The sequence below is a fragment of the Elephas maximus genome, chromosome 9 (assembly GCF_024166365.1).
Source record: "Elephas maximus indicus isolate mEleMax1 chromosome 9, mEleMax1 primary haplotype, whole genome shotgun sequence".
Taxonomy (NCBI): Eukaryota; Metazoa; Chordata; class Mammalia; order Proboscidea; family Elephantidae; genus Elephas; species Elephas maximus.
The window spans coordinates 122,500,487-122,527,116 of NC_064827.1; the positions used below are offsets into that span (position 1 = coordinate 122,500,487).

The following is a 26,630-nucleotide window of genomic DNA, read 5'->3' on the forward strand; positions in this document are numbered from 1 at the left end:
GTAGCTGGACTCATTGCTACTCCATTGTTAATAGAAATAAAATAAGGCTTCTGTGGCTGAGGAAGAAAAGGAGATGGGTAGTAGGTGGGTAAGCAGTCATTCTGCCACATAAAGTAAAATTAATGAATAACGTGAGTACCTACCCTCAACATTTTGTGTTTGATTTCTCAGATATCCTGGAGCCTGTTGACTTCAGATTAAAAACCCTCGAAGTATCGATTTATAGCTCTTCATTGCTTTACCTGTATATTTATTTCAAAGCTCCTTAAAATTAAGGTGGTATTATGAATAGAATCCTAAAGCTGATTTAGCTATTGACAGGGGGAACTGCCTGAACCACTCACCTAAAATATCTCTAGGACTCTCTGTTCTCCTCTAAATGGAGTTGTCAGTTAACCAGCACAAAGCCGGTTGTGGACATAGGAGCATGATACATTGTGTACCAAATATATAAAAGAAGACACTTTCCATCCCTAACATTGCTTGAAGAGGCATACAGCTCTCACCAACTTAAAACCATGATAGGAATATTTGATTTGCAAATAGAGTAGAGAAAGCAAAAGAGAAGAAGTTTTGCCGAAACATTTGGGTGAGATTTCAAAGCGGAAAAAGGGAGAATAAAAACATTAAAGAGAATGATTTTCCCCAAGTGAAGTTTTAGAGGTGAAGCTAACTCAGCTACTAGGGATGCAGCGCAGAGAGAAATAGGGGCTCACTCTCTGTGTCACTGAGGGGGAGGGAGGAGGTGGCAGGGCACCCTCAGAGGCATAGGCTCCCTGTGAGTGCCAGGAAGTGGTGGGAACCAGTCAGGAAGGCTTGGTTGCTCTCCCAGGAGAGAAGAGGAGAAAGGAAAAGCTGCAATCTTTTCCCACACACAGAAAGGAAAAACTCAGGTGTTTGTATCTGATCAAATTCCTTTGGCCAATTGTCTTAGTTACCTAGTGCTACTGTAACAGAAATACCACAAGTGGGGGACCGTTTTCAAGAACAGAAATTTATTTGCTCACAATTCTGGAGCCTAGAAATCCAAATTCATGACATGACTACAAGGAGGAGGGCCTTCTTCGTCTATTCCAGCTTCTAGTAGCTGCTGGCAATCCTTACAGATACATCTCTCTCTGTAGTCTGTCTTTCTCCTCCCCCGTGTGTCTCTGTGTCCATTCTGCTCTTGTTATAACTCAGGTGAATAGATTTTGAACCCACCCTACTCGGGTGTGATCTAGTGAACATAATAAAGAAAACCCTATTTCCAAATGGTATTACATACACAGGTATAGGGGTTAGGATTCCAACACTTTTTTCTTTGGTGGGGGACACAATTTAATTCATAAGAGCAATATATGCTCTTTGCATTAATTTTCTGGCATCTCACCTACCTTTGAAAATTTCCAGACAGAATCAAAATGGTGCTATCCCTGGGAAGTAAGCCATCCTTTCATCTACTCACATAAGAAATAACAACTGTAATTGTTATCTTTGTATCTGGAGGCCATGCAAGGCATTTCCTCCCACCACCCCATCACCAGGAGATGAGCAGGCTCCTGGTGGCTGAAAGCCCTCTCTAGGAAGGTGTGGAGTTTCTTCCTACGCCAAGCACAAGCAGGTGACGTATGGTAGGCAGAGTGAATGTGGGAGCTTCATCATGGAGACACACCATTAGCTCTCACGCTATTTGCTGCTTTACCTGAAAACATTCATCCTCTTGCTTGGTGAACAGAGATTTTTGACTTGAAAGTGTGTCTTTGGGATCCATCATCCTTGTCCCAATGGTTTATTCTGTCTTTTTATCGAGACGAATGCATGTCTACTCCCATGGAGTCATTTTATTATTGTAACCACAAAACAGGAGATAGGAAGAAATGGTGATATCAAGGCTAAACAGAACAGCTGAAAGAAGGACCAACTTCAGTTTGAATTGTGTCTTGGGAACTGTCTATCCCTCACCAGCACTCCTTGATCATCTCTCAGGCACTGGACTGGAGACTATGGCAGTGAGGTCCATCCTCAGGAGGATAATTCAGGAAAGAGGCCTAAGCAGGTCTTGGATGTAAGAAGAAGGCTGTTTGAATAGGAAGGATAGTCTAGAAAATGGCTCATGGTAGGCTTGTTACCTTGGCTCCAAGGACACTGCACGGCATGGGGCCCAGGGAAAGGGTCCCTCTTGTCCAAGTCTAGGGGTGGTCCTACCCTGAAAGATAGAATAATTTTAAGAAAATCTGTGAGATGTTAATTCATTCATCTATGACTAGTTGATCTTTGACAAAGGGCCAAAGACCTTTAAATGGAGAAAAGACAGTCTCTTTAACAAACGATGCTGGCATAGCTGGATGTCCATCTGTAAAAAAAAAAAAAAAATGAAACAAGATCCATACCTAAAAACACCATGCACAAAAACTAACTCAAAAAGCTTTTGAGTGGCCATCTAAGATAGTACAGTGGCCTCACCCCATCTGAAACAAGAGAGAATGAAGAAAACCAAAGACACAAGGGAAAGATTAGACCAAAGGACTAATGGACCACAGCTACCACAGCCTCCGCCAGACTGAGTCTAGCACAACTAGGTGGTGCCCAGTTACCACCACTGACTGCTCTGACAGGGATCACAATAGAGGGTCCCACATACAGCTGAAGAAAAATGTAGAACAAAATTCTAACTCATGAAAAAAGACCAGACTTACTGGCCTGTTGGAGACTGGAGAAACCATGGGGGTATGGCCCCCAGACACCATTTTAGCTCAGTACTAAAGTCACTCTTGAGGTTCACCCTTCAGGCAAAGACAGGCACATAAAACAAACAATAATACATGTAGCTCAACCATATATATGAGACTAAATGGGCACACCGACCTAGGGGCAAGGAGGAGAAGGCAGGCAGGGGACAGGAAAGCTGGATGAATGGAAATGCAGAACCCAGAGTCTAGAATGGGAGAGTGTTGACAAGTCGAGGGTTTGGAAACCAACATCGCAAAACAGTATGTGTATTATTTGTTTAACGAGAAACTAATTTTCTCTGTAAATCTTCATCTAAAGCACAATTAAAAAAAAAAAAAAGAAAGAAGAAACTTCTCATTTTAAAGATAAGGAATTATGGCTCAGAAAGAGATAATGGAGGCTTAGTAAAGACTAGAAGTTTTCTACCACTTCTCTTATTTTTATCTTCTCACTCTTTGTGTGTCTGCTTTCTTGAAACATTTAAAGAAAAAAAAATTAGTCCATACAGATAAATCCTTTACGATGAGACTTAAAAATATGGTGGTAAAACTCCAAATAAAATGCCCCCATACTTCTTGGCTCATGTTGACATTCGATCAGCTGTTTGATGGTCAAGCAGAGTTGCCACTAACAGCTGCTTAAACAAGGGAGTGGCTTAGTGAAAACCACAGGCAATAAAGCCTGTATCCCACAGCTGTTGAAAGTAGCAGCAGGAGGACGGGCTCAATTCCATAAAAAATGCACTGCTAAATGTATATGCTGGGTCTACTAAGGACAAGTAGATCAGGGATTGCTGACAAAGCATTCAAGATCAAAAGAAACTGAAAAGAGAGGCATTATTGTCATTTCTCCTCTCTGCCTCACCTCCTACATTCAATCCACTGGCAAGTTCTACGGGTCTTCAAATCCAAAATATATGTCAAATTCATTCACTTTTCCCCAGTTCCATGGCTACTACTCCAGGTCAAGCTCCACTGTCTCATGTCTGGACTCTTGTAGTAGCCACATTAACGGCCTTCCTTCTTCCATTCTTGTTCCCTTTCAAGCTGTCATTCTCCCAGCAGCCAGATTACAATTTTTTGACTATAGCTACAGCCTTTGAATTGCGGTGTTGGTAAAGAATATTGAACATCATGAGAAATGGAGAAAAAATTGAAATTGTCAAGGATTTCATTTTACTTGGATCCACAATCAACAGCGATGGAAGCAGCAGTCAAGAAATCAAAAGACACATTGCATTGGGCAAATCTGCTGCAAAGGACCTCTTTAAAGTCTTGAAAAGCAAAGATGTCACCTTGAAAACTAAGGTGCACCTGACCCAAGCCATGGTATTTTCAATCGCAGCATATGCATGTGAAAGCTGGACAATGAATAAAGAAGGCCGAAGAAGAATTGACGCCTTTGAATTATGGTGTTGGTCAAGAATATTGAATATACCATGGACTGGCAAAAGAATGAACAAATCTGTCTTGGAAGAAATACAACCAGAATGCTCCTTAGAAGCAAGGATGGCGAGGCTGTGTCTTACATATTTTGGACATGTTGTCAGGGGGGATCAGTCCCTGGAGAAGGACACCATGCTTGGGAAAGTACAGGGTCAGTGGAAAAAAGGAAGACCCTCAAAGAGGTGGATTGACACAGTGGCTGCAACAACGAGCTCAAGCATAACAAGGATTATAAGGATGGCGCAGAACTGGGCAGTGTTTCGTTCTGTGGTTCATAGGGTCACTGTGTGTCGGAACCAACTTGATGGCACCTAACAACAACAACAACAACACAGCCATGTTACACCCTCCCTTAAGACCCCTCAGAGGTTTCCCTTTGTATGTAGAACAAAATCCAAATTCACACCTCAGCAATGAGGTCCTACATAGTTTGAGTCATCTGTCTCTCTCCATTCTCATCTCATGCCACTCTCCCTTCTGTTCATTATGCACTGGCCATACAAGCATCTCCTCACTTCCCTCTGAACACCAAACTCTTCCCCACAGCAAGGGATTTTCACTAATAAGAAGGCTACCACTCCCTACAACCACCACCACAACCACACATTGCACATGGCTAAGTCCTTATCCTAGCAGTATCAGCTTAAATGTCAACTTCTAGGCAAAGCAAGTCACACTTAACAACCCTTGGTTGGCCCTTCCATTTGTCTGTATCGCTGACCTAGTTTATTTCTTTCATAGCATGTCTCACAAGTTGTATTTATGTACTTCTATTTTCTGCCTAATCCATTCAAGCATACATTCCAGCAGGGCATAGAGATTAAGTACAGTGAGAGGGTACAATCCTGATATACACCTTTCCTGATTTTAAACCACACAGTATCCCCTTGTTCTGTTCAAATGACTGCCTTTTGGTCTATATACAGGTTCCTCATGAGCACAATTGAGTGTTCTGGAATTCTCATTTTTTGTGATGTTATCCATAACTTGTTATGATCCACACAGTTGAATGCTTTTGCACAGTCAATAAAACACAGGTAAACAGCTTTCTGGTATTCTCTACTTTCAGCCAAGATACATCTGACATCAGCAGTGATATTCCTGGTCCCACGTCCTCTTCTGAAACCAGCTTGACTTTCTGGTATTTCCTTGTTGAGGTACTGCTGCAACCATATTTTAATTATCTTCAGCAAAATTTTACTTGCCTGTGATATTAATGATATCGTTTGGTAATTTCTGCATTCTATTGGATCATCTTTCTTCAGAATGGGCACAAATGTGAATCTCTTCCAGTCAACTGGCCAGGTAGCTGTCTTCCAAACTTCTTGACAGAGCTGAGTGAGTACGTCCAGCATTGCATCCCTTTGTTGAAACATCTCAATTGGTAGTCCATCAGTTCCTGGAGCCTTGTTTTTTGCCAATGCTTTCAGTGCAGTTCGACTTTTTCCTTCAATACCAACTGTTCTTGATCATTTGCTACCTCCTGAAATGGCAGAACATTGCCCAATTCTTTTTGGTACAGTGACTCTGTATATTCCTTCCATCTTCTTTTGATGCTTTCTGCATCATTCAATATTTTCCTCATAGAATGCTTCAAAATTGCAACTCAAGGACTGAACGTTTTCTTCAGTTCTTTCAGCTGAAGAAATGCCCAGTGTGTTCTTCCCTTTTGGTTTTCTAACTGCAGGTCTTTGCACATGTTATAATGTTTACTTTGTCTTCTCAAGTTACCCTTTGAAATCTGTTCAGCTCTTTTACATCATTTCATCCATTCGCTTTAGCTACTCTACATTCAAGAGCAAGTTTCAGAGTCTCTACTGACATCCATTTTGGTTTTTCTTTCCTGTCTTTTTAATGACCTATTGCTTTCTTCCTGTATGATGTCCTTGATGTCATCCCACGACTTCTCTGGTCTTCAGTCATTAGTGTTCAATGCATCAAACCTATTCTTGAGATGGTTTCCAAATTCAGATGGGATATACTCAAAGTCTTATTTTGGTTCTTGTAGACTTGTTTTAATTTTCTTTAGCTTCAACTTGAACTTGCATATTAGCAATTGATAGTCTGTTTTGCAGTTGGCCCCGGCCTTGTTCTGACTGATGATACTGAGCTTTTCCATTGTCTTTTTCCATAGATGTAGTCGATTTGATTCCTATGAATTCCATCCAGTGAGGTCCACTTATACAGTTACCATTTATGTTGTCGAAAAAAGGTATTTGCAATGAATAAGTTGCTGGTCATGAAAAGTTCTATTCTGCAATTTTCAGCGTTTCTGTCACCCAGGCTGTATTTTCCAACTACTGATCCTTCTTTGTTTCAACTTTCGCATTCCAATCACCAGTAATCATCCATGCATCTTGACTGCACGTTTGATCAATTTCAGACTGCAGAAATTGGTAAAAATCTTCAATACTTTCATCTTTGGCATTAGCGGTTGGTACATAAACTTGAATAATAGTCATATTAACTGATCTTCCTAGGCACATGGAATTTCCTTTTATTGCCTAATATTCTGTTATTTATAGTATGAATATACTATATTTTGTTTATCCATTCTTCAGTTGAGACTTCTTGGTTGTTTCCACTTTTTGGCTACTATAAATAATGCTACTATGAACATTCATTTACAGGTTTTTGTGGGGACATATGTTTTCATTTCTCTTGGGTATGTACCCAGAAGTAGAATTGCTGGGTAATATGACAGCTCTATGCTTAACATTTTGAGGAACTGCCAAACTATTTTCCAAAGTGGTCTTTGTAAGTACTGTGGCCACATTGCTTTGATTTTTCTATACTATCAAGAATCCTACTATCACTGGAAGAAAATTTGTGCAAGTCCTATATGAAATAAGTAACATATCTAGAATATATAAAGAACTCTTCAACTCAATAATAAAAAGATAAATAACTGAATTAAAAAGTGGCAAAGGAACTGAATAGATGTTTCTCCAAAAAGATATGGCCAAAAAACACATGAAAAGATGATCCACCACTTTGGTCTTTAAAGAAATGCAAGGCTAGGATGGCTAATTAAAAAAGAAACAAGCAAAATAATGCATTGGCCAAGAGGTGGAGAAATAGGAGTCCTTGTACATTGCAGCTGGGATTATAAAATGGTGTAGTTGTTGTGGAAAATGGCTGGGTAGATTCTCAAAAGGTTAACCACAGAATTTCATATATCCAGGAGAAATGCAAACATAAGTCCACACAGAAACTTATACACACATGTTTATGGCAGCATGTTTGATCAATAGCCAAAAGGTGGAAACAACCTAAATGTCCAACAAGAGATAAATGGATAAACAAATGTGGTACATCCATAAATGGGATATTATTTAGACATAAAAGGAACAAAGTACTGATATATACTACAACATGGATGAACCTAGAAAACATTATACTAAGTGAAATAAACCAGACACAAAAGACCACAGCTTGTACAATTCTTTCTATATTAAATATCTGGAACTGGCAAATCCATAGAGACAAAAAGCAGATTAGTGATTACCAGTGGATGGGGTGAGGTGAAAAGGGGGGTGATTGCTTAACGGTGTGAGGTATTTTTCTGGGTTGAAGAAAAAATTTCGAAACTAGAGAAAGTATTGGTTGCATAACATTGTGAAGGCACTAATGCCTTTGAATTATACTCTTTAAAATGCTTAATTGTATGTAATGTGAATTTCATCTCAATAAAACAAAAAGAATCCTGCTTCTAAGTACCTTGTGTCATGAGTGGTCTCAGCCTGACATGAATGAACTGGCCCAGACTCAAACACTCTCTCTTCCCTCTTCTGTTTGGGTAAAAGGATTTGCTTTCTTTACACTTGGCTTTTTGCTAGCATTCACTTGCCATGTTGGCTAACTTTGAAGATAAATCCAATTTATCCTCCATGCAAGAAAAAATGACTATCATCAAGGTCAAATTAAAAACAAAACTATTTTTGATGGAACCTCTCTCAGAGACCTGATAATCTAGTCCTCCCAGGTGTCCTGTTTGAATTTCTCCATGCTGTGAAGTCCAAGTGTGTGTGCTGTGGCAGCTTTCTCTTGGTTTATGGGTTGAGATGAGTGCAAATTACATCACCAGGTGCTTAATCTGGTAGATTGATTTAACTGGGAGAGCCACAGAAGTCCATTTACTGCTGATAGCTCTGGCCATCAGGAACCTCTTGCCTGTCACGGTCGAAAACGTGAAAGCACTGGTAGAAAGCGGAACGGGAAGAAACTGGTGGCCAGCGTGATTTCTTGGCTCTCTGCTTGTTGCTTCAACACAGAATTTTGGAACTGTAGAGACTGCTGCTCCTATTCACTACTTTTGCTGAAAAAGTAACCAAGGCCCGAGGAATTGACCTGAACTGGAACACAGCCCACTTAACTCTGTGTCCCAGGAAGGGGTGACAAAGGTCATTTCTGAAATGCAGTGAAGTTGCCAACCAACCAACCAACTGCTATCAAGTAGATGATGACTCATGGTGACTGATGTGTGTCAGAGCAGAATTGTACTCTGTCGGGTCTTCAATGGCTGAGTTTTTGGAAGGAGATTGCCAAGCCTCTCTTTCCAGGTGCTTCTGCGTGGACTCAGACCTCCAACCTTTCTATTAGCAGCCCAGTGCATTAACCATTTCCACCACTCCAGGACGCCAATGAGATAATCAGGTGCTCCTTTTAATTCTGAACATGACCATAGAGCTATTTACTTTCTCTCACTATTTTTCAAAAGATGATAATTTTTACTAAGTATCTCTGCTAGAAAGTTTTGAATTCTGAAATGACTGAGGGCTAGGGGCCATACCCAATCAGTCGTTAATTTTCATTAAGATTTCCTATGTATGCATGTGGAATCAGAGAAAATAGAAAAATAAAATTCCCTGTCTTCTAGAATGTAGCCAACAACCAGATAGAACCTTTTCTCTTTTGAGATGTTAAAGCCATTGTTTGTCTCACTATTTTTAGGATGTCTTACTTTAGATCAGCAGTCAGTAACCATTAAAAAGTAGGGTGGTGTTGCTGTTAGTGTCCATTAATTTGGCTCCAACTCATGGTGACCCCATGTACTACAGCATGAAATATTGCCCAGTCCTGCACCATCTTATAAGACAATATTCTGTTGTGATCCACAGAATTTCCACCATACATCTGCCAGTTTTTTGTACTGTGGTGGCTTGCATGTTGCTGTGATGCTGAAAGCTATGCCACTGGTATTTCAAATACCAGCAGGGTTTCCAATGGTGAATAGGCTTCAGCAGAGCTTTCAGACTAAGACAGACTAGTAAGAAAGGCCTGGGGATCTACCTCCAAAAATTAGTCAAAGAAAAAGTAGGGTACCTAGGTGTTAACTACAAGATGGTTGTCTGAGATTGGAGGGAGATTGCCTGGACAAAGTACAGGAGCCTATGAAGTTCTCCCAGTAATAAAAGCGGCACTCTTACACAAAAGATATTATGGAAAAGGTCAATAAATTAAAACATGTAAAAGTTTTTTAAAAAAATTCTGTGCAGTGAAACAACACACCTTTTAACAATGGTGGTCTTAGGATAAAAATCATTTGACACATTTGATAAATGGCTAACTTTTTTCCCCAAAGTGTTTATAAAAATCCCTAAGACAAAAATGAGCAACCAAATAAAAAATTGGTCAAAGGCAGTTCACAAAACAAATGGAAACTTGGCTGATAAACACATAAAAGGTACTAAACCTCATTCATAATTCAAGGCAAGCATATCTTAACAACAAAATACCATGTTTTACCTATCAAATGGGTCCTGTTAAAAAGTTGAGGATGGACCCAAGATGGCGGAAGAGGTGCTTCTGGTGAGCCCTCTTTACAACAAAGACCTGAAAAAACAAGTAAAACAAGTATATTTACGACAAGCAAGGAGCCTGGAACATCAAAGGCAAGCTTAGAAAATGAACTGAGGGGCAGGGGGAGGAAGAGACTGTTCAGAAGCTGAGAGGAGTTACCAGACCTGAATCGTGGGGAGCCCTCAGGCACCCTTTCCAGGAGCGGGTGGCGGGCTGGTACTAGTGTTCAGCCACAGTTTCCTCATGGAGAAGCAGCTGGCCACACAGCCTACCCATACCTCCAGAACCAGAGAAGAATGGCACTCTTGGCAAAGGTAAGTACTTCCTTATACTGCACCCCCACCTCCCAAGGTGGCTTCAGCGGCTGATTGCCTGGGCCTGAGATAGGCCCTGTTGAGCACCTAGAGCCATCCTCCTGGCCTTGGAGAATGCACAAATTTGCAATTGGGGGAAAAGATAATTTTCCAGCTCCACTAACTGGGGGAACTCCGGAGAGAAGTGGCTCCTGCCCAGGCATAAATGGTCGGTGGACTTTGAGTACATTACCCCTCTGCATGGACCTGTGTGAGCCTGTTTCAGGAGAATAGGCCCTTGTTGGCAGGCTCCAACCATTTCAGCTTTGCAGCAGAGAGGTGGGTGTTTGATGTTTGACATTGCTTTCCCTAAACAGGGTCCTCACCTACTCACAACAGGGGCCTAAGGACTGGTAGCTCCACTCAGGTCACCCAGCCACCCGCGACAGGGGTCCAAGGGTAATTGGTACCTCCCAGTCCTTACAACCAAAAATATTGGATGCCCATGCTCTGTCTGCAGAACCCACCCACCTGTATGCTCTAAGGAACAGGGACATGCTTTCCTCAGAGACACTTGGGGGATGATTCTGAGCCTCCTGCCTTGTTCAGAGTGTGACCCCCTGCTGCAACCAGATACTGGCACCAACACCAATCACCCCAGCTCCTGTAAGACTGTAGGACAGAGCCTGTACCACACACTTGAATGATCAGCTACCTGGACACCTGAGCTGAATTCATACAAGAAAACTGAATGGACTCCTAGACTGATACACCTGAAAACAGCTCTAGCCATCTGGGGACAGAACGTCAGAGCTCCAAAGGTGAAAATAATCAAGATAGCTCACTCAAGCAACCCATCTGGGCATATCAAAAGAAAACAAAGCAAGAAGCTATGACACAGTAAGCAAACATAAAATAAACTAATACAATAACTTAGAGATGGCTCGGAGACAATAGTCGATATCAAGTCACATAAAGAAACAGAACCTGATCACCACAACAAGCTCACAAAACAAAGAATGAAGGATATTCTACATGAAATTGCCTTCCTGGAATTACCAGAGGCAGAATAAAAAAGATTAATATACACAACCCTTCAAAACATCAGGAAGGAAATGTGGCAATACCCAGAACGAGCCAAGGAACACACACATAAAGCAATTAAAGAATTTAAAAAGATTATTCAGGAACATAATGAGAAATTTAATAAGCTGGAAAAATCCATAGACAGCAATCAGAAATTCAGAAGATTAACAATAAAATTACAGAAGTAGACAACTCAATAGAAAGTCATTTGAGAAGCAGAATTGAGCAAGTAGAGGGCAAAATTTTTGAGCTTGAAGATAAAGCACTTGACACTAATATATTTCAAGACAAATCAGATAAAATAATTTAAAAAAATGAAGACACCTTAAGAATCATGTGGGATTCTATCAAGAGAAATAACCTATGAATGATTGGAGTACCAGAACAGGGAGGGATAACAGAAAATACAGAGACAATTGTGGAAGATTTGCTGGTAGAAAACTTCCCGGTATCGTGAAAGATGAGAGAATATCTAGCCAAGATGCTCATCGAACTCCAAATAAGGTAGATATTAAAAGAAAGTCACCAAGACATATTGTAATCAAACTTGCCAAAACCAAAGATAAAGAGAGAATTTTAAGAGCACCTAGGGATAAACAAAAAGTCACCTACAAAGGAGAGCCAATGAGAATAAGCTTGGACTACTCGGCAGAAACCATACAGGCAAGAAGGCAATGGGATGACTTATATAAAAAATTGAAGGAAAAAAAATTCCCAGCCAAGAATCATATATCCAGCAAAACTGTCTCTCAAATATGAAGGTTAAATTAGGACATTTCCAGATAAACAGAAGTTTAGGGAATTTGTAAAAAGCAAACCAAAACTACAAGAAACACTAAAGGGAGCTCTTTGGTTAGAAAATCAATGGTATCAGGTATCAAACCAAGACTAGAACACTGGGCACAGCAATTAGAAGTCAACCCAGACAGGAAAATCAAGATTAAAGAAAAGCTCAAAAGAGGGTAACAGCAATGTTATTACGTAAAAGAAGACAACATTAAAACAATAAAGAGGGACTAAGAAATGTAGTCATAGATCTTGCATATGAGGAGGAAGATAAGGCAAGGCAGAGAAATAAAAGTTAGGTTTAAAATTAGAAAAATAGGGCTAAATAATAAGGTAACCACAAAGGAGACAAACTATCCTACACACCAAAATAAAATATAAGAAAAAAATAGAGACTCAGCAGAAACAAAATCAACAACGACAAATATGAGGAAAGGACAATGTATAAAGATAATGTACTCAGCACATAATATTAAGTGGGAAAAAGAAACTGTCAACAACACACAAAACAAGACATCAAAATGATAGCACTACATTCATACCTATCCATAATTATGCTGAATGTAAATGGACTAAATGTACCAATAAGGGACAGAGAGTGGCAGACTGGATTAAAAAACAAGATCCGTCTATATGCTGCCTACAAGAAACACACCTTAGACTTAGAGATACAAACAAACTAAAACTCAAAGGATGGAAAAAAATATCAAGCAAACAACAATCAAAAAAGAGCAGGAACGACAACATTCATTTCTGACAAAATAGACTTTATAGCTAAATCCATCATAAAGGATAAGGAAGGACACTATATAATGATTAAAGAGACAATATACCAAGAAGATATAACCATATTAAATATTTATGCACCCAACAATAGGGCTACAAGATACATAAGAAGAACTCTATCAGCATTGAAAAGTGAGATAGACAGCTCTACACTAATAGTAGGAGACTTCAACACGCCACTTTCGGTGAAGGACAGAACATCCAGAAAGAAGCTCAATAAAGACACAGAAGATCTAAATGCCACAATCAAACAACTTGACCTCGTAGACATGTACAGAACACTCCACCCAACAGCAGCTGAGTAAACTTTCTTTTCTAGTGCACATGGAACATTCTCTAGAATGCACCACATATTACGTCATAAAGCAAGCCTTGGCAGAATCCAAAATATTGGAATATTACAAAGCATTTTCTCTGACCATAAGGCCATAAAAGTGGAAATCAATAACAGGAAAAGCAGGGAAAAGAAATCAAACACTTGGAAACTGAACAATACCCTGCTCAAAAAAGATTGGATTATAGAAGACATTAAGGACGGAATAAATAAATTCACAGAATCCAATGAGAATGAAAACAATTCCTATCAGAACCTTTGGGACACAGCAAAAGCGGTGCTCAGAGGCCAATTTATATCAATAAATGCACACATCCAAAAAGAAGAAAGGGCCAAAATCAAAGAATTATCCCTACAACTTGAACAAATAGAAAGAAAGCAACAAAAGAAACCCTCAGGCACCAGAAGAAAACAAATAATAAAAATTAGAGCTGAACTAAATGAAATAGAAAACAGAAAAACAATTGAAAGGATTAACAAGGCCAAAAGCTGGTTCTTTGAAAAAATCAACAAAATTCATAAAACATTGGCCAAACTGACAAAAGAAAAACAGGACAGGAAGCGAATAACCCCAATAAGAAATGAGATGGGCGATATTACAACAGACTCAACTGAAATTAAAAGAATCATATCAGATTACTATGAAATATTGTACTCCAACAGATTTGAAAACCTAGAAGAAATGGATGAATTCCTAGAAACACACTGTCTACCTAAACTAACACAAACAGAGGTAGAAAAACTACATAGACCCATAACAAAAGAAGAGATTGAAAAGGTAGTCAAAAAACTCCCAACAAAAAAAAAGCCCTGGCCTGGATGGCTTCACCACAGTGTTCTACCAAACTTTCAGAGAAGAGTTAACACCACTATTACTAAAGGTATTTCAGAGCATAGAAAAGAACGGAATACTCCCAAACTCATTCTGTGAAGCCAGCAGATCCCTGATACCAAAACCAGGTAAAGACACCACAAAAAAAGAAAATTACTGACCTATATCCCTCATGAACTTAGATGCAAAAATACTCAACAAAATTCTAGCCAATAGAATTCAATGGCGTATCAAAAAAATAATTCACCATGACCAAGTGGGATTCATACCAGGTATGCGGGGATGGTTCAACATTAGAAAAACAATTAAAGTAATCCATCACATAAATAAAACAAAAGACAAGAATCACATGATTTTATCAATTGATGCAGAAAAGGCATTTGACAAAGTTCAACACCCATTCAGGATAAAAACTCTCAGTGAAATAAGAATATAAGGAAAATTCCTCAACATAATAAAGGGCATATATAAAAAGCCAATAGCCCACATCATCCTAAATGGAGAGAGCTTGAAAGCATTCCCCTTGAGATGGGGAACCAGACAAGGATGCCTTTTACCACCGCTCTTACTGAACATTGTGCTGGAGGTCCTAGCCAGAGCAATTAGGCTAGATAAAGAAATAAAGGGCATCCAGATTGGCAAGGAAGAAGTAAAAGTATCTCTATTTGCAGACGACATGATGTTATACACAGAAAACCCTAAGGAATCCTCAAGAAAACTGCTGAAACTAACAGAAAATTTCAGCGGAGGATCAGGATATAAGATAAATATACAAAAATCAGTTGGATTCCTCTACACCAACAAAAAGAACATTGAAGAGGAAATCACCAAATCAACACCATTTACAGTAGCCTCCAAGAAGATAAAATACTTAGGAATAAATCTTACTAGAGATGTAAAAGACCTATTCAAAGGAAACTACAAAACACTTCTGTAAGAAACCAAAAGAGATGCACATAAGTGGAAAAACATACCTTGCTCATGGATAGGAAGACTTAACATTATAAAAATGTCTATTCTACCAAAAGCAATCTATACGTTTAATGCAATGCTGATCCAAATTCCAACAACATTTTTTAATGAGATGGAGAAACAAATCACCAACTTCAAATGGAATGGAAAGAGCCCCCAGATAAGTAAAGCATTACTGAAAAAGAACAAAGTGGGAGGCCTTACTCTACCTGACTTTAGAACCTATTATACCGCCACAGTAGTCAAAACAGCCTGCTACTGGTACAACAATAGATATACAGGCCAAAGGAACAGAATTGAGAATCCAGACATAAATCCATTCACATAGGAGCAGTTGATATTTGACAAAGGCCCCAAAACAGTTAAATGGGGAAAAGACAGTCTTTTTAACAAATGGTGCTGGCATAACTGGATATCCATCTGCAAAAAAATGAAACAAGACCCATACCTCACTCTATGCACAAAAACCAACTCAAGATAGATCAAAGACCTAAATATAAAATCTACAATGATAAAGATCATGGAAGAAAAAATAGGGACAACGTTAGGAGCCCTAATACATGGCATAAACAGTATACAAAACATCACTAACAATGCAAAAGGAAAACTATATAACTCGGAGCTCCTAAAAATCAAACACCTATGATCGTCCAAAGACTTCACCAAAAGACTAAAAAGATTTCCTACAGACTGGGAAAAAGTTTTTAGCTATTACGTTTCTGATCAGCACCTGATCTCTAAAATCTACATGATACTGCAAAAAGACAAATAACCCAATTACAAAATGGGCAAAAGATATGAATAGACACTTCACCAAGAAGACATTCAGGTAGTTAACGGATACATGAGGAAATGTTCACGATCATTAGCCATTAGAGAAATGCCAATCAAAACTACAATGAGATTCCATCTCACTCCAACAAGGCTGGCATTAATCCAAAAGACACAAAACAATAAATGTTGGAGAGGCTGTGGAGAGACTGGAGCATTTCTACACTGCTGGTGGGAATGTAAAATGGTACAACCACTTTGGAAATCGATTTGGCGCTTCCTTAAAAAGCTAGAAATAGAACTACCATAGGAACCAGCAATCCCACTCCTTGGAATATATCCTAGAGAAATAAGAGCCTTTACATGAACAGATATATTCACACCCATGTTTATTGCAGCACTGTTTACAGTAGCAAAAAGATGGAAGCAACCAAGGTGCCCAATGACGGATGAATGGTTAAATAAATTATGCTATAGTCACACAATGGAATACTACACATCGATAAAGAACCGCAATGCATCTGTGAAATATTTCATAACATGGAGGAATCTGGAAGGCATTATGCTAAGTGAAATTAGTCGGTTGCAAAAGGACAAATATTGTATAAGACCAGTATTATAAGAATTCGAGAAATAGTTTAAACAGAGAAGAAAATATTCTTTGATGGTTATGAGAGGGGGGAGGGAGGGAGGATGGGAACGGTCTTCACTAATTAGATAGTTAGAACTACTTTAGGTGATGGCAAAGACAACACGCAATACAGGCAAGGTCAGCACAACTGCACTAAACTAAAAGCAAAGAAGTTTCCTGAATAAACTGAATGCTTCAAAGGCAAGTGTAGCTGGGGTTTGGGGACCATGGTTTCGGGGGACATCTAAGTCAATTGGCGTAATAAAATCTATTAAGAAAACATTCTGCATCCCACTTTGGAGGGTGGCGTCTGGGGTCTTAAAGACTAACAAGCAGCCATCTAAAATGCATCAATTGGGCTCAACCCACCTGGATCAAAGGAGAATGAAGAACACCAAGGACACAAGGTAATTACGAGCCCAAGAGACAGAAAGGGCCACATAATCCAGAGAGTACATTATCCTGCGACCAGAAGAACTAGATGGTGCCTGGCTACAACCGGTGACATCCCTGACAGGGAACACATAGAGAACCCCTGAGAGAGCAGGAGAGCAGTAGGATGCAGACCCCAAATTCTCATAAAAAGACTAGACTTAATGGTCTGACTGAGACTCGAAGGACCCTGGTGGTCATGGCCCCCAGACCTTCTGTTTGTCCAAGACAGGAGCCATTCCCAAAGCCAACTCTTCAGACAGGGATTGGACTGGACAATGGGTTGGAGAAGGATGCTGGTGAGGAGTGAGCTTCTTGGATTAGGTGGACACTTGACACTATGTCGGCATCTCCTTCCTGGAGGGGAGATCAGAGGGTAGAGGGGGTTAGAAGCTTGTGAAATGGACACAAAAAAGAGAGTGGAGGGAGGGAGCAGGCTGTCTCATTAGGAAGAGAGCAACTGGGAGTATTTAAAAAAAAAAAAAACAAGGTGTATATAAGTTTTTGTTTGAGAGACTGATCTGATTTGTAAACTTTCACTTAAAGCATAATAAAAAAATTTTTTAAAAGCTGAATAATCCCCATTGGGTGGGGAAGACTGTAGGGAGTTAGGCGGACTCATGACCTGTTTGTGGGAATACCTCTTTGGAGAGTGATTTGGCAATACCTATGAATATTTTTGAAGGAAATATCCTTTGACCCAGCAATTTTCCTGTTAGGGATGCTCACAAAGATTTGAAGGAAATATCCTTTGACCCAGCAATTTTCCTGTTAGGGATGCTCACAAAGATTTGCCAAACTAGATTGTATATGATGGTCTTTTCAGCACTGTTTGTAATAGCAAAAGCAAGTCAAAGAAGGGAAAGAACCTAAGTAAACTGATCAATCAGGAAAAGTTCAATGTTATGGTATGTTACTTGGAGATAATAGTATGCACATTTTTAATATAACACTTCAGTTGTTTATCAGTGGACCATGGAGCACTTTGGTTAATTGGTGTGTGAATGTAGATGGAGCTCAAGGGTGTGTTATTAAGTGAAACAAGCAACAAGCTGATGGTGTGAAATGACTTGATGTGTCAAGACTTCGGAAGCATTTACGCACAAGGATATATATAATTTCCTCTGGAAGTTTACATGCGAGCCTGCTGAGTAGTGGCTCACTTTTGAATGGATGGAGAAGTGAGGTGGTAGAAAATTCCTGAGAGACTCTTATGCTTTACTCCATCTCCTTCTGTGTGCTTTGGATTTCAACCACGTGTGTGTATGACACTTCAGTTTAGTAAAACTTTGTAAAAAAAAAAAAAAAAAGTCAGAAAACTAGTTTAAAATGAGTATGCTCTAAATTTTTGCCAAATAAATACCCCTTTGAGTTAATTACCTCACTAATATGAAGACGTTCCTAGGATGGTTAAGCTCTTTTAGTGTGAAATATTTCAATTAAAGAGCCCCGGTGGTACAACAGTTAAGCTCTTGGCAGCTAACCAAAAGGCTGGTGGTTGGAATTCACCCAGTAGCTCTGCAGGCGAAAGAGCTGGTGGTCTGCTTTGGTAAATATTACAGTTTAGAAAAAACCCTGTGGGGCAGTTCTACTCTGTCACATGGGGTGCTGTGAGCTGAACTCAACTTGATAGCACCTAACAACATTTCAATTATTAGGCCACACACACTCCCCAGCTTCTTGCCACAGATAAAACCTAATCAGGGATTAATAAAGGAGTGTATGCGTGTGTGTTGTGTGTGTAGTGGTGGTGTGTGTGTATTGCTGTGTTTATCTATGGAGTGATCAGGAGTTAAGTGTGAATTGGGGGGGGGGCCCTGGAGGACACCAAGTAGGTTCTTTATCAGCAAGCCCCAGACAGAATGGGTGTTATCCAGGGAGTGAGGAGGGTACCTAGGAATACGCACCCATCATGCCCTTCTGCTGGGAGACCCTGGTAAAGCCATCATCCTGTCTGTCAATAAGAATGTAATCCTCAGCTTCTCTGGCGTTGGCCCCAGGTCAGCGGGGAGACCAGCCCCCAGCAGGAGTGTCCTGTGACGGCCGATGGCCGAGCGGGGAGACCAGCCCCCAGCAGGAGTGTCCTGTGACGGCCGATGGCCGAGCGGGGAGACCAGCCCCCAGCAGGAGTGTCCTGTGACGGTCGATGGCCGAGCGGGGAGACCAGCCCCCAGCAGGAGTGTCCTGTGACGGCTGATGGCCGAGCGGGGAGACCAGCCCCCAGCAGGAGTGTCCTGTGACGGCCGATGGCCGAGCGGGGAGACCAGCCCCCAGCAGGAGTGTCCTGTGACGGTCGATGGCCGAGCGGGAAGACCAGCCCCCAGCAGGAGTGTCCTGTGACGGCAGATGGCCGAGCGGGGAGACCAGCCCCCAGCAGGAGTGTCCTGTGACGGCCGATGGCCGAGCGGGGAGACCAGCCCCCAGCAGGAGTGTCCTGTGACGGTCGATGGCCGAGCGGGGAGACCAGCCCCCAGCAGGAGTGTCCTGTGACGGTCGATGGCCGAGCGGGGAGACCAGCCCCCAGCAGGAGTGTCCTGTGACGGTCGATGGCCGAGCGGGGAGACCAGCCCCCAGCAGGAGTGTCCTGTGACGGCCGATGGCCGAGCGGGGAGACCAGCCCCCAGCAGGAGTGTCCTGTGACGGCCGATGGCCGAGCGGGGAGACCAGCCCCCAGCAGGAGTGTCCTGTGACGGCCGATGGCCGAGCGGGGAGACCAGCCCCCAGCAGGAGTGTCCTGTGACGGCCGATGGCCGAGCGGGGAGACCAGCCCCCAGCAGGAGTGTCCTGTGACGGCCGATGGCCGAGCGGGGAGACCAGCCCCCAGCAGGAGTGTCCTGTGACGGCCGATGGCCGAGCGGGGAGACCAGCCCCCAGCAGGAGTGTCCTGTGACGGTCGATGGCCGAGCGGGGAGACCAGCCCCCAGCAGGAGTGTCCTGTGACGGCCGATGGCCGAGCGGGGAGACCAGCCCCCAGCAGGAGTGTCCTGTGACGGCCGATGGCCGAGCGGGGAGACCAGCCCCCAGCAGGAGTGTCCTGTGACGGCCGATGGCCGAGCGGGGAGACCAGCCCCCAGCAGGAGTGTCCTGTGACGGCCGATGGCCGAGCGGGGAGACCAGCCCCCAGCAGGAGTGTCCTGTGACGGTCGATGGCCGAGCGGGGAGACCAGCCCCCAGCAGGAGTGTCCTGTGACGGCAGATGGCCCGGCGGGGAGACCAGCCCCCAGCAGGAGTGTCCTGTGACGGTCGATGGCCGAGCGGCGAGACCAGCCCCCAGCAGGAGTGTCCTGTGACGGTCGATGGCCGAGCGGGGAGACCAGCCCCCAGCAGGAGTGTCCTGTGACGGTCGATGGCCGAGCGGGGAGACCAGCCCCCAGCAGGAGTGTCCTGTGACGGCCGATGGCCGAGCGGGGAGACCAGCCCCCAGCAGGAGTGTCCTGTGACGGTCGATGGCCGGGCGGGGAGACCAGCCCCCAGCAGGAGTGTCCTGTGACGGCCGATGGCCGGGCGGGGAGACCAGCCCCCAGCAGGAGTGTCCTGTGACGGTCGATGGCCGGGCGGGGAGACCAGCCCCCAGCAGGAGTGTCCTGTGACGGCCGATGGCCGAGCGGGGAGACCAGCCCCCAGCAGGAGTGTCCTGTGACGGCCGATGGCCGAGCGGGGAGACCAGCCCCCAGCAGGAGTGTCCTGTGACGGCCGATGGCCGAGCGGGGAGACCAGTCCCCAGCAGGAGTGTCCTGTGACGGCAGATGGCCGAGCGGGGAGACCAGCCCCCAGCAGGAGTGTCCTGTGAAGGTCGATGGCCGGCTGAAGGAAGAATGGCTGCCCTCGCTGTGGTGAAATGAGCTCCTTTACGCGGCCTTTTGCCTTGGCTTTTTTGAAAAACAGCTTGAGAAAATTTCCCCGTAAGCCCTGAAGAGTTACATTTGCCCAAGTTCTTTAAGGAAGCAGTGCAGGGCAGGAGGCAGGGGTGGCTCCCAGGTTGTTTTCTACCCCAAAGATATACTTTTCTCCAGGTCGATTGATATATCCTGGGTAAGCTGTAAACAACTCGATGACTTGATACTTTTTATCTAGCCCTGGGCTGCAGTCTGCCCTGTGATTGGTCCATTTTATGCACTTTGTAGGGATTGGTCAATTTACTATGCAAATTGAATAACTTTCAGTCCACTGAAAGGATCAGTTAGTTTGTGGTCCTGCTGGGAAGGCCTGTCTTGAAATTGACAAGGAGTTTGCTTGTATAAGCAGCCAACCCCACAAAGGTTTTTCGGGGGCAAGAAAAGAGATCAGAAGCAGAGAGAGAGGAGGCAAGGAACTTCCTAAAAGAGCTGTAACAGGGGTCAAAGGGTGCATCACTGAAGACAGTGAGCGGCCTGGAAGAGGCCCTGTGGCAGAGTCAAGGTGAGAGGCCCAGAAAGGGGCCTGTGGCAGAGTTGGCAGTGACAGCAGAAAGCTGCAGCTAGGAAAGCAGCTAAGGGAACTGAGCAAGCTGCTACACTGGTTGTGAGCTGGCTAATTAACAGCTGAGAGGCCGATTGTGGAAAGACCAAAGGCAGAGAGGCCTGCATGGCTGAAAGGAGGTGTGTGCAGCTGAGAAGGGGCGTGCACAGCCGAGATGGGGCATGCGGGGCCATGAGGGGCTGTGCACAGAGGGGGCTTGCACATCCAATAGAAGGCCCTGCTTGCTTGTACCACCAAAAGGAGCCGAGAAAGCTGTCCTGCACTGAAGGAGGGAGGGATTTGCTCTCCACCTCGGGGAGCCTTCCAAAACTTGTCTGTGTGCTTCCCGATCTGAGTTGTTCCTGCTACTTCCAAGTTGATCCTGACCCCTGTTACTTCCCTCATAGACCACATACATAACTGTGAGTATGATCTGTGAGTTCTGTTTGGCCCTTGCAACGAATTATCAAACCCCGCAGAGATGTAGACAGTGCTGTGGGGTGACGACTAGTGTCAGAAATGGTGAAGAAGTTGGAGAATGAAGGTGTGTCTGACTTTCATCTCATATGAACTAGCTTTGTGCTGACCCTGGTCCATATTCCTAAGGAATCTAGACAAGTTCTAATACTACAAACACTTGTGTCTGCCTGTCCTATCTCTGCCAAGGCAAAGAAGTGGAGTGAAAAAATCAAAACTTTATGAAGGGCACCTTACCCAGAGCCTGACTCACAGTAAGAGCTCCAGGATAGTTTTCAATCCTTTTATTTAATGGGATGTTGAACTAGATGGTGTCTGAAGTCCTTTCAACTCTAAGGTCAGACAACCACATCAACTGAAACACCAAAGCAGCACAATGAGCATTTTATAGTCAGTGAAATCTGGGGACAGGGAGTCAGAGAACACATGGGGCACCTGTGTTGGTTTGGCAACCATGGGTTGAGAAACCTGGCTCCAGGGTATGACTAGAATCCCAACAAAGTCTGCAGCATCTCGTCAGACTCCTCCAAGGCGGATCCCAGCATTCCCACGCTGGTCATCACTTGGCCCAAAGCCCGTGTGGAACAGAAAACAGATTCATTGCAGTGGGGTCGCTTCTAGGAAAACAGGTTAAAATCATGGGATGGTTGGAACTGCGACAGGGAAGAATAGATTTCCTGCAGATTAGAATCAAGTGTTCATACTATCCCAGGGATGGAGCTAGTGCTGACTGGCTGAGTTGCTCTCACTGCAGCTGTGTCATCCTGACCACCAGGTGAAGGAGCGGACAAGCCAGCTTAGCCAGGTGAGAAAAAAGGAAGAGGAAACAAAGATCACACTTGAACACAAGGGTCCAATGTCTTCTGGATTCTAGCACCCTCTTGAGCACTGGACAGGGTGCCAGGACCCTGCTCCATGTAGCTGATGGCCTGGAAGAGTCCCCGGGCATCTCAGACCTTTTCCTCACCTTTAAACTGGAGATTGGTCTGGAAGCTCCCTAACAACTTTTCCTGTCTTCTGTGTTGTGAATCTATAAATTGGCATTGTTTATCTTCCTTAACATGAGCTGTCACGTTCACCCCATGGAGTGGGCAGGACCATGGGCATTTTCAGGATGCAGCCAGTAACCTAGAACCCAGGGGACATCTCTTTCATGCCTCAGAGCACCCCTACACCCCCGTGGAACCAGCCCCTACAAACAGTAGCAATAAATGTTCATGTTCTCAGTAGGAAATTAGTGGCAAACATGAAATGATAAGCTTTTGCGCTCGGAAATTTGTGGAGACGGGGTCCTTACATCACCCTCTTTTTGTAAACTCCCTAGCAACGAAAGCAGTGCTGGAAACACAGTTAAGTGCTTAGTAGTAGTCCCTGGTGGGAGGGGGGAGGGGGTGGGTACAAACGGCTAACATGCTCGGCTGCTAACGGAAAGGTTGGAGGTTTGAGCCCACACAGAGGTGCCTCAGAAGGTCTGGGGATCTACTTCTGAAAATCAGCCATTGAAAACTGGAGCACATTTCTACTCAGATGCACGTGGGATCCCGAGGAGTCAGAACCAACTCAACAGCAGCTGTTAAACCAAAGTGAAGTCAATGTTTCAATCCAGCAGCTTTGCACTTTACGTTTGTAATTAAGGATTCCCCCCCGCCGCAGCCCCTCCCCACCCCCGCAGCCCCCTCCCCCCCGGCAGCCCCCTCCCCACCCCCGCAGCCCCCTCCCCCCACTATAGCTATTCTTGTTGCCTATTTTTAAAAAATTAAATCTAGAATGTTACCCAAGGAGAATGCCTTCAGCTTAATCAATTAACATTAAACATAATACCACCACGGTAATATATTCACACTGAAAGTCAGGTCCTTGGCTTTCTGGACCTGATTTCTGACTTTCCAGATCAGTGACGTGTGGTGAACGCGCACGTTCGACCATACTGATCCAGTCCCGACTCTAAATCCGCTGGCCCAGAAGGTGCGAACAGTTGCCATTTATACGGTCCCTTCACAGCAGCGCTTCTTACCTCTGGGCAGCCTGAGCTTTCTGGACCTGACGACAAATGCAAATGTACGCTTATCCTTTATGCTTTAGAGAGTAAGGGGTGAGCCGTGGGAGACAAGTTGGAAAGCTTTAAGTCTCCAGGGTACACATAGCTAAAGTGCTCAGGGGCTAACTGAAAGGATGGAGGTTTGAGTCCACCCAGAGGTGCCTTGGAAGAAAGGCCTAGTGATCTACTTCCCAAAATACCAGCCACTGAAAACTCTGTGGAGCAGTTCTACTCTGATATTCATGGGGCTGCCAGGAGTTGCAGTTGACTCATTGGGAACTGGTGGGGTTTTTTTGGTCTCTTTTATAAAGCCGACATCTACTTTTCCTGTCTTCTCTCCCCTTCTCCTTACCCTCAGTGGGAAACAGTCCATAGTCCAAACTGAAGACCTGCAAGGTCGCTGAACGTCAGGAACTTGGTGTGTGACTTTACCTCAGAATTATGGAAATGAGAACTTGTGTCATTCTAGCGATGCAGGACAGTGAGCCCTGCAGTGACATCAGGAAGGCCAAAGCGTGGATGCAGGGGGCAAATTAACCAGCAAGCAAGGTAAGCGCGGGCTTACAGGAAGCAAGGTACGCACGGGATTACTTGTGTTTAGTTACTAATCTGTAGTGCACAATTTTACGTGGGTTTCGCCACCCCTTTTCTTTTTTTGATGTGGTCAAAAACAGGTGAAATTGTGCACCACAGATGAGTAAGTAAGGCTGTGCATACCTTCTTATCGGTTAATCCGTCCCTGTGGGTGCAGGCCTCAGGTTTATCAGGCATCTGCCCACAGACTCCCTGCGTGGTGGTTTTCTGTCAGCCTATCTCCCTCACAGCTGGCTGGGTGTGAGCTGCAGCGTTGCTGCTCTCCTGTGGCACCTCCCGCCTGGCCCTAGGGGGCAGTGCAGCTGACTACAGCACAGCTACGTCCCAAGCCTGCGCCCGCAGGGCCACACTGAGCCTTGGGCAGAGGAGAGAGACCCTTTATCTTAGCTCACAAGTTCCAAGACTAGAAAGCTGGTGAGTTACAATGACCCTTTGGTTCTTGAAGGGTTGGGTTACAGGAATGAGGCTGTCAGGCAGCCACAAACCAGCCATTTGTGTCAGCCAGGGCTGAGAAAAGAAGAGCCTGGCGAAGAAAAGTGCCAACAAGCAGCTTTACCTCCCCCAGGGATGGCAAACCTTTCCGCATCCTCGGGATGTGTTCCTCCTTTAGCTGTGATTCTCGTTTCATTTCTGGGGGGAGGTGTTTTAAGCCCTAGGGTAAATGCTGGAATGAAAAATGTGAGCATTCCACACAGCGACTTAAATCAGGCCTTTCACTGTTGGCTGTGAGAGAGTCAGCAAGCTGTAGCACTTGGCCACTGTAGGCGGGTATCCCTGAAATCTGCTGTCACTGTCACTCAAGTCTGTCTAACTGCTGGCCATCCAGTCAACTCCAACTCATGGCGACCCCAAGGGCATCAGAGAAGAACTGTGCCCCACCAGGCCGTCAATGGCTGATTTTTTGTAAATAGATTGTCAGGCCTTTCTTCCAATGCACCTGTGGGTAGACTTGAGCCCCCAACATTTTAGTTGACAGCCTAATGCATTAATGATTTGCACCACCCAGGAATTCCCCATTCTGTCTAGCTAGATATTTGAATACGAAAACAGGCCAGAGGAAAGCTAGGGACACCAATGTGAAGGTACTTCCTTTTTTGAGCTATCTTTGGGCCACTGCAGCTTTATTTCTCTCTATCTCTGTCTCTTTAGAGATTAGTCACTTTTGTTTTACCTTTTAGCTTAATTTCAACACTAAGAAAAAAATTATACCATTCCAACTTAGTCAAGACCAGAAAGAATCCAGGTGGAAGTGATTTTTTGTCACCTGAAGGTAGTTTACAGAGCCCTCCTTTGACGGGAGTCCAGGAGATCACAGAGCCCTGCATGGCCCCGTGTGGTGTGGCCTCTCAAGCCACAGGCCAGTGCGGGGGCTCTGATTCTGCTGTGTGGACTGGACGGTTACGACGTCTGCCTGCCCCAGTGTCCCTGCTGTAAAATGATGAGTTAATACAAATAAAGCTTGTTGAGGGAGGAAAAATGACTGGAGGAGGGCAGGTGCGGACCCAAAGTTATTGTAATTTTGGAATCATATGACTGCATTATCAATTCAAAGCATGTCGAAATAGAAATAATATAATAATAATTGCTTAAAAGCTAAGCTATGGCCAGTGAGATCTGCAACATTTATAACAAAGAAGTAGCAGACAAAAGTAATAAATATTCCTGCCAGCCCATATTAAAAATATAAATAGCAGATAGAAATATGGGCAAAAGACATGGACAAGGACTTTGTTGGAGAAGAAAATTCAATGACCAACAAAAGGTATACAAAGATGCCTGGCCAACTTGGCCATGCCCTGGACACACCCCTAGTCTCTGGGGTCAGGCCAATCTTTGGCATTTTCAAGCTCTCCAGCTAACTCTAGTGGCAGCCAAGTGTGAGAGCCCCAAAGAGAGCCACACCCCCATCCTAAAGAGATCACGCAAGCATTAGTGGTCATAACGGGCATTTGGAAACATTTTACATACCATCAATAGTGAAATCAATAAATAAGTCTTTTATCATTGTGTGATAGAATATTTGCACCAGTTAAAATAAATAATCATGTGACAACATGTTTAGTGGAAAGAGCAAGCTGAATGATGATGCGTTAAGTTTGATGCCATCTGTGTATCACTTAAAGCACATGACATAATGCTATTATATGTAGGAAAAGTCATAAAACTTTGAGAGATGTACACCATACCCATGGAGGAGAAATA

General features: G+C 43.7%; 1 protein-coding gene across 1 annotated transcript; it reads right to left on the reverse strand.

The window, feature by feature from the left end:
• Positions 1–936: 936 nt before the first annotated feature.
• Positions 937–25,753, reverse strand: LOC126082530 (uncharacterized). Its single transcript, XM_049895030.1, has 5 exons — positions 25,693–25,753; positions 24,985–25,092; positions 23,713–23,836; positions 18,790–20,710; positions 937–2,188 (listed from the first exon to the last, which is right to left on the reverse strand). The coding sequence occupies exons 1-4, from the start codon at positions 25,751–25,753 to the stop codon at positions 18,793–18,795; spliced, it is 2,211 nt and encodes a 736-aa protein (XP_049750987.1). The 3' UTR covers positions 937–2,188; positions 18,790–18,792.
• Positions 25,754–26,630: the final 877 nt, after the last annotated feature.

Excerpts from the sequence above, each read along its gene's own strand:
- LOC126082530 (XM_049895030.1), bottom strand. The coding sequence starts at position 25,753 with ATGCAGGGCTCTGTGATCTCCTGGACTCCCGTCAAAGGAGGGCTCTGT. Across the intron at positions 23,837-24,984 it reads GTTTGCCATCCCTGGGGGAG|GTCCAGAAAGCTCAGGCTGC; the intron begins GTAAAGCTGCTT and ends ATTTGTCGTCAG. Across the intron at positions 20,711-23,712 it reads CTGGATCAGTATGGTCGAAC|CGAGGGCAGCCATTCTTCCT; the intron begins GTGCGCGTTCAC and ends ATTTCACCACAG.